Source organism: Branchiostoma lanceolatum, chromosome 8, assembly GCF_035083965.1.
Source record: "Branchiostoma lanceolatum isolate klBraLanc5 chromosome 8, klBraLanc5.hap2, whole genome shotgun sequence".
Classification (NCBI taxonomy): domain Eukaryota; kingdom Metazoa; phylum Chordata; class Leptocardii; order Amphioxiformes; family Branchiostomatidae; genus Branchiostoma; species Branchiostoma lanceolatum.
In genome coordinates this window covers 580889-589866 of record NC_089729.1, presented here as the reverse complement: position 1 = coordinate 589866, position 8978 = coordinate 580889, and the positions used below count along the sequence as shown (strand labels likewise).

At 47.7% G+C, this 8978-nt stretch overlaps 1 protein-coding gene across 1 annotated transcript; it reads right to left on the bottom strand.

The window, feature by feature from the left end:
* LOC136440701 (cytochrome P450 2D17-like) lies at positions 1-8116 on the bottom strand. Its single transcript, XM_066436800.1, has 3 exons — positions 7655-8116; positions 968-1933; positions 1-403 (listed from the first exon to the last, which is right to left on the bottom strand). Exons 1-3 carry the CDS (start codon positions 8022-8024, stop codon positions 225-227), a joined length of 1515 nt encoding a protein of 504 aa, XP_066292897.1. The 5' UTR covers positions 8025-8116; the 3' UTR covers positions 1-224.
* Positions 8117-8978: the final 862 nt, after the last annotated feature.

Genomic DNA, 8978 nt, shown 5'->3' with positions numbered 1-8978 from the left:
GCTCGCGGCGCTGGTAATCAGGGCCCCTTCGCGAGCGATGTAACGTGGAGCGTAGGGGTCCTGATTTATGAGGGTGCACTCAGATTGGTATCTACTGTCTTTACTTCAGATGAATTAAATTGACTAGTTCATTGCGGCATTGGGATGTCGCCCCTCTATCTTCTTCGTTGTCGGTTCCTCCCACAGTTTACAAAAAGAATCAGTTTCAGCCCTCAATTAATTGTTCACCGCGGCACGGCGCATATTTGGAAGGAGGGGGGCTGCAGGATGACGCCGAGGTGGCCCTCCAGGGACTGTGCGGGAGCGCCCTCTGGCGGTTTGATGGTGAAGCGCCGCAGGATGGTCGACAGGAAGAGCAGAAGCTCCATCTTGGCCAGGTGGGACCCGATACAAGCGCGTCGGCCTGTGGATAGGAATTCAAACATATCTTATCAAAACACAAATAGATAGATTGAAACAAACATTCTTGACTTTTTTCACACAGAAATGGAGCGTGCTAGCGCTGTGGTCTACTGTTAGCAATCCCTCTTACGAGACCGCGCGTTTGGGGGTTCTAGTTATAGTCCGAGCCTAGCGACCAATAGGTATCATTGGTTTAAACCCTGATTTCTCGATATTGGAAGCATAGGGATCGCAGTCTTTCGAAATGGACGATCCTGCTGACTAACCCCGGTATTTCAGTGTTCTAAATGATAAAGGAGCGACACATCACATCACAGCACGAATTTGTCAAGGAAAGCTGGTTATATGGTGATTGAAACCTCTGATTCTTTTCCTTCTTTCTTTCCATTTCAAACATAATGACCGCAGTTTGGTTTAAGATAAGTGGTTGAAGAATCACCTACATCCAGAATTTCTTTTCCGTTCTTTTCCGACTTTTACTTAAGTAGTTAGATCTATATCTATTAAAAGTAGTTAGATCTATATCTATTAATGAAATTGTGAAAGCCGATGAAATTGAACTCACCCATAAGGAACGGTCTGAAGTGCACGGGCACGTCCAGATGTCCTTCCGGGTCAAGGAAGCGCCCTGGGTCGAACCTGTCGGGGTGTGACCACTTCCGGTCGTCCATGTTCATGGCCCACCTGTTGACGAGGACCTGCGTTTTGGCGGGAATTTCAAACCCGCGCAGCGTGGCGTCGGCCGTGGTAGCGTGGGGGAGGCCGAACGGCGTGGGTCTGAACCGGAGAACTTCGAGAATGGTCGCCTCGGTGTAGGGCAGGGACTGCCGATCGAGGACTGACGCGTCCCGGTACGGGCCAAGGGCAGTGTCAAGTTCATTCTGAATCTTGGTCTGTATTTCTGGGTGTACGGAGAGGAGTAGGAGCGACCACAGGATTGTCGCCGTCGTAGACTCCGTGCCAGCGATGAACAAGTCAAAAATGTCTTGTCTCAGCTCTTCTTCGTTCAAGAAATCTTCCCCGCGTTTTTCCTCGGGTTCTTCTGAGATGGCCAGCAGGTAGGCGTCGATGAAGTCCCGGATGTTGCCAGGGTCAAAGTTCGCCTTGTGTTGACCAATCATGGTGGAGATGAAGTCCCGTCCGTTGCTAACGGCCGCCATGGTTCGAACGGCGCCGTGGTTCAGTACCGGGACGTACCGCAAGGCGGGGATAATGTTCAGGTGCTTCGTGGACCCCCCGTAGCGGGAAATGTCTTCCAAGGCGTTGAACAGCTTCAGGAATAAGGGATCGTCGTGCTTGAAGTGTTCCCCGAACACCAGAGAGCAGATGATGTTCAGCACGCCCACCCCTACGTGATACTTGGGGTCAAACGGGGCGCCCTGCTGGTCACTAATTGTGGAGACAAGGTCATCGACTTCGCGCATGACCTTGCCCTCGAAGGTGACCTTGCCGATGCCAAGACGTCTCAAGGTTCTGTCGGTGAAGCGACGCTGCGCCTTCCACTTGGCCGTGTAAGGAGCCAGACCGATTCCTGAGGAAACAAAGAAAATATTGTTTCTTTAGCGTTGAAGTATTCCACCTGTCAACAGAATAGAATTCCACGCATGGCGACATGTGTGTGCTTTCGAAGTGTACTCATTCATTCATTCATTCATTCATTCATTCATTCATTCATTCATTCATTCATTCATTCATTATTCACTCAGCCATTCATTCATTCATTCATTCATTCACTCAGCCAGCCAGCCATTCATTCATTCATTCATTCAATCAATCAGTTATTCCTTCATTCAATCAGTTGTTCATTCATTCATTCATTCATTCATTTACTCAGCCATTTATTCATTCATTCATTCATTCACTCATTCATCCATTCATTCATTCATTCACTCAGCCATTCATTCATTCACTCAGCCATTCATTCATTCATTCCTTCATTCATTCAGTGACCATCGCGCTGAATGCCAAGAGAAGCGAAAAGACCTTCAGGTGGTCTTACGGTTAGGGTTGTTGGAGTTAGAATCTAAAGGTTCTGGGTTCGAACCCCCAGCAGGCCCGTATGTCGTGCCCTTGGGAAAGGTGATTGACGCCTTTCTCCTCATTGGACTCAGGTGTAAGTGAGTGCCCAGATTTGGTTGGGGATGTCCCCTCAGATGACACTTAAATGCCCCTTTTTGTAGGAGAAGCTCGCCTCGTGCATGCTAAACTTAAAGAACCCACCACACTTATCGAATAGAGTAGGGTCCATCCCGGTGTGAGTGGCTCAAACCTACAGTCCGGTCTTACGCAGCTTGCACGTACTGTACAGAACCAGTGTGTTACACCTAAAGGCAGTTTACCGGTCATGCGAGACAAACAGAAGACGTCCAAGAACTAGCCTAAGACGCGCATCTTCCTAAGGAGATAATCAATCACCCTCATCCTTTCCTTCGTCGCCTCCTTATTGTGGCTTCTTTAGTTTCGTCTCGAGGTTGCAGACGTCTTAAGTTTATGCTCGATCAGCAACACTAAGGTCAAACAAACTTGACTCTACGGGGACATCTTACGTACACCTTGCCAAACTTCAAGACCGTTAAGGTCACGATGACATAACCTCAATGGACCCCAAACGCTACTTGAGTGGCCTAGGGTTCCTCTTGCACAGGCCTGAGGCGACTCCAAGTCGCATCAAAAACCCGTGTGTAAAACGGGTCTAAGGTCCCTGTCCGTAGTGACTCTAGACTGGATTGATTGTATTTTTAATTGTTTGAAAAGTAGATAAATGGATTAATAGAAATGGACAGATAGGAAGATAGGAAAATAGATAGGAAGATCGATAGGAAGGGAGATAGGAAGATAGATAGGAAGATAGATAGGAAGATAGATAGGAAGGTAGATAGGAAGGTAGATAGGAAGATAGATAGGAAGATAGATAGGAAGATAGGAGGATAGATGGATGGATAAAGAAATGGATAGAGATAGAGAAATGGAGAGAGAGAGAGGGAGAGAGATGAAGAAATATATATAGGGATAGAGAAATTGATAGATAGATAAATTGAAACAGAAATAGACAGAGATTGGGGAGGAGAGAGAAAGAGGAGAGGTCCACAGCTGCCTCCTGTCGGCAGGTGTCCCTGAAATCCAGGTCCTGCCCAGCTGTGACCTGAGTTCACCCCGCTCAGGCCGCACGGCGCCCCGATATAGCGTGCTCGGGCCCGACTCTCGCCGGGACAAGGCCGAACGCCAGTGTACGGTTACGTGTGATCCACTTAGGCCGGCCTCTCGTACTGGCATAGTGGACTTCAACATGAATAGGAAGGTTCTTCAACCTGAATAGGAAGTATCTACAAGAGCCGACGTTTCGATGACAGTCTAGACTGTCCTCTTCATCAGGGCAATACTGACTGGTTCACAGCGCACTTAGGCTAGGTGTTACTGATAACAAGGCAGTATTGCCCTGATATAAAGGTGACAGATTTGTCAGCTCATGTAAATACTTCTTGGTTGCGAAAAAACAAAAAAAAAACTTGCTATTCAGTCATTCTCCAATCTGATGAAATCATTCACGAAGTAAACTTAACCTTCTCCCTGCTGCCTAACACTAGAGCTAATAGAGCATTATATTTTTTTTTAGGTGCCAAACGGCTAATTCAGTGTGCTTAAGGTTAAGCAGGTATCTTACTAGACTGTGCTTACTGTAATTGCGCAAAATTGTTGCGGCAGCTTTGAATTGTCAAATCAGATACGAGATAAGTTTATCAGAAATCGTAGTGTAGCCATTGACTTAAAACCCAATGTACAAAAGTTTAATGATTAAGATTCATCAAAAAGAGAGTAATTGCGCCGGTTTGCGCAACTCCGCAAATGCATTTCACAATTTAGTGCAATACGGCTTAGTCCGGTGAGATATCATATATATATGTATAAACTTGTGACGTAACCGTTTTGTTGGCGGCCAGGTTTGTCCTAGTCAATGGATTTTTACATGTACCTGGTTGGAGTGAGGGAAGTGGTGTAAAGTGCCTTTCCCAAGGCGGCGTCACGGGATTCACACCCGGGACCGCTGGGTTCTGGGCCGAACACCCTGCCGTTACGCCCCACGACCCCACAGAGATTTGTTCCTCACTCGGCTGTGAGCATTAGGCACGTGCCGCCCGTCTGTCAAAAGAGGGGACAGTTCTATTTTTCTCAGAAACAAGGCCAACACCAGGGCCATATCCGGTTACAAGACCAAGTTCACCGAACTTCACAACGCATCCTACCGTATGATATCGGGTTGACTATTGACAGACAGAACGTCCTGTTTTGGATCGTACCGTTTTGCTAGAAAAAAATATTTACCACTGGCCGTACGTTCTTGGAAATCGGCAGCCTTGTTTTTAACGTGTACAATTCAAACTTCTCACGACGATTTCTCCGTATCGGGACGGATTTGGCGCAATTGTTTTCGTCACGTAAACCAGGTTTTTGGTTCCCTCAGCTAGCAGAGGTCAACGCGTCCCGAACTCTCTGCCCTTAGCGATCGCAAGCGGAAACTGTTAATACGTGGAAATCTTTGTTGGTGCCAACGCCGTTCGTTGAACTTGAACGTGGCTAGGAAGTTTGTAAAACTTTTGCACCACTTATTCCTGGGACAGAAATTATCTATGTAACCTCCATTAACGGGTAATCCGCCGGGTTACATAAATCCGCCACTTTGAAAAACAGTGAAAAATAGCGGCGAGAAGCAGTACTCCAGTCAGAAGCTCCGAAGAAGGTGTCTGATAGACACCGAAACGTCAGCAGGTGAGATTCCTGGTTGTGTTAAAAGAAACTTCAAATATCCAGTGGGTTTGAGAGATTTCTAGTGCAGCACCCCAGGTATGCACAGTTTAGATATACAGACGTGCATTATACTGTGGGACGTTGGCTTGGAGATCTGGTCGGACGTATCTTTTTAGGGTGGCGGAATTATGTACCCTGGTGGAATTATGTACTTAGTAAATGTTATAAGTCATAGGGGGCTGTCACACTTGTGCGTATATCAAGTATAAATTCCGTATTGACATTTTTGACGATAGGACATACGTTCCTTATGAGTGTTTTTGAACATGGATTGATATGGAGTATTCTATGGCTGTTAAGTAAATCTCTATAGTAACTTATCTGTGGATGCATTTTAGATTCGCCGAAAACAATCAAACCAAAAAACAATTAACGCGGACTCATACGGACTTGATATGTCCCCACAAGTGTGACAGCCGCCATGAACAACCATTTCCGATCGGATCGATGTTACTGTCATCTTAAGTCATTTTATTTGGTATAATCAAGAACAATAGTCAACACTCACAGGCAGACTGTCAGACACACGCACACACACACAGGTAAACACACACACACACACACACAGGTAAACACACACACACACACACACAGGTAAACACACACACACACACACACACAGGTAAACACACACACACACACACACACACAGGTAAACACACACACACACACACGCACACACACACAGGTAAACACACACACACACACACAGGTAAACACACACACACACACAGGTAGACACACACACACAGGCACACGCACGCACACAGGCAGACACACACGGACACACATACACAGGCAGACTGTCAGACGCACACACACACAGCTCTCGTTGGCCTAGATTGATCTATGTGTGTATGGCTTGACAAGACATTACCATTGTCGTTGCGCTTAATATTGTCTTATCCTGCCCTGCTACAAATCATCTTCACAAACGTCTTACGCCACACCGTCTTTCTGGTGGGTTGTTGTACGTGAAAATGATAACAGTACTTTACTATAGCTAGCTTAAAAGAAATGGTAGTATTGAAACCTCAACCTGCGCTGTGTAGGTGTCCAGACAGTTCTGTGCATTTGAGACGTCGCCCAAAAAGAACTAGGGCATTCTGTGGGCTTTGTGGCCAAAGTTCATCGAAAGTTACACAACATGTCCGTTTTCTAGCACAAGTCGTCTGGCCGAACCGCGGCACGTGAGGAAACATGCAAATAAACAGTGATGAATAAAAGCTCGTGCCCCACTGCCCCAGTTCCACCGGACGGCGATCGCGCTCTCACCTCTCTGCGACCTAAGTTGGATCTGTGCATCCCTTGATTTCATAATTTTGATATCATGGGAAATGTAAAAGCATGACTAAAAAGACAACAATACAAACAAAGTGTACAAAAATTCGCTTTCTATCTATGAAATATAGGGGTGTAAATAACCATATAAACAGCTACTAGTATTCTAAAAGCACTCTTTCGAGGGGACGTTCCATGTTTAAGAAGAGACACATTTTGTTTGTTTGTTTGCTTGTTTTGCATATCCGATAAACTACCTCATGGCCTAACACACCAGGTTTGTACTGATCAGTACAAGCTGCATATCCGGACAGATTTATTTAATCAACACACCGGGAAGGCCCCCTACTCTTAGCAAGAAGTGTGGTGGGTTCTTTAACGTACTCAAGGTGTGGCTCTCCTCAAACACGGGACCCCTGTCCGAGGGACGTCCCTAGCCGAAGCTAGGTACTCATTTACAACAGAGGCGAGTGAAGAAATAGGTGTAAAGTGCATTCCCCAAGGGCACAACACGGGGCCTGTCAGGGACTCGAACTCAGTACCTCCCGGTTCCGAGTCAACAACCTTAACCACAAAGCCACAGTGCCCTTTTAAAGCACGCCACAAAACATTCCATCGATAAGACTACGACGGTCACCCAACTTACAGCCTCGCTCTGTAAATCAGTAGTCACGTAAGGGCCGCCTTAGTTCATACCAACCCAGCTAACGATAAGAAATTACTCTATGAAGTAAAATTGAATGTGAGAAAATAGCAGTTGGTACCTTTTCCTCCTTCACTAAGGATCCTCACACTGACAGACAGACAGACACACACACACGTACACATGCACACACACGCGTGCAAACACACGCACATACACACACTCACACACACACACACACACACGTGTACAAACACACACACACACACACAGTCATACACAGTCATACACAGTCACACACACAAATGCACAGTCACACATACGCACACACACTCGCACGCACGCACGCACGAACGCACACGCAGACAGTGAGAGAGAGAGAGAGAGAGAGAGAGAGAGAGAGAGAGAGAGAGAGAGAGAGAGAGAGAGAGAGAGAGAGAGAGAGAGAGACCTAAACAATACTTCAGCCCCGTAGATGTGGTGAACATATGAAGTACAGTTGAATACAAGAGTCGCCGGCCATACCTTTCCCCCCGTCGCTGAAGAGCCTCATGAGGTACAGGTCCGGTCGGGAGGAGAAGACCTCGGCCTGCACCACCAGCGCTTCGCGCACGGACTCGTAGTCGTTCAGCACCACGACGCGCTGCGACCCGAGCTCCACCCCGAGCACCGGCCCGTACTCCCGGCTCCACTCCGAGAACCGCACGTGCGGCCGGCGGCCCAGCAGCGGCAGGTGCCCGAGGAGCGGCCAGGCGGGCGGCCCCGGGGGGAACCTCCCCGCCCGACGACGTTTCCGACTCACGCAGACCACCAGAACGGCAAGAACCACCACCAAGACGCCCGTAACGCCTCCTGTATACGTCTTAAAGGGCTGCTGCTCCTTAAAGACTGCCATGGTTGCTGACTTCCTTTTTGTTAAGACAATTGTGCCTTCTTAAAAAAGGCAGCCGCCCTTCAACTTGTTTAAGATTAGGCTGCCTTTATACGTGTTGTAGCAGTAGTCTACTGTGTTGTGTCGCTACAGTGGTGTCTGACAGCCGCAATCAGTGTTTTACCCGTACGTAATCGGTGTCTATGCCACCGTTCTTTATTATTGAAGGGGAGGGGCCTGGAAAGTCGCGGCCTAGCGTGCACCACGGGTATGAAGACACACATCGTCGCTGGTAGAGGCTACGCGTTCGCCCCGCGGGCACTGCGCGTGTCAGGGACGCATCTGGGGGGTCACTGCGTCTGAAGGTTGTGGAATAAGTCTTTGAATGACAGCCCCTTAAGGGCCCTGTCACACTTGAGCGCACAAACGCCGCGTGTGAGCCGCGCACAGAAAAAATACAATACGCAGCCGTACGCACAACAGTTGTGGGATTTTTCGATTGTTTTGACGAATGTGTGACTCACATTTCGTTATTCACATGTTAGATGTACCTCACACATATTGTGCGTATGGCCGCGTACATAAAACTTACACAAATCGACCGAGATGCGTGTGATATGCGTATTGTGCGCACGGCGGCGCACGGAAAAAATGTAAACGCGCAACTCACACGCAAAGGCCACACGCACAAGTGTGACAGGGCCCTAAGGCCCTGTCACATTTGTGCGTATAAGCAATTCCGTGTGAGTTCCGCATTATATTTTGACAATACGCAGTTGTACGCTCAAAATATCAAATTTCTTGAGTTATGCGTGGCGCACATATAGCGTGTGAGTAACGAATTCAGTGTATGAGACACGTATGATATGAAGTGCGCAATACTGTTATCCTTGCAGCGAATAGCTGCGTATCAGGTGCGTTTGCTGAGCGTATTCCGGACGCACACAACGTCTGCCGACCGTATGCCTGTCGCACTCC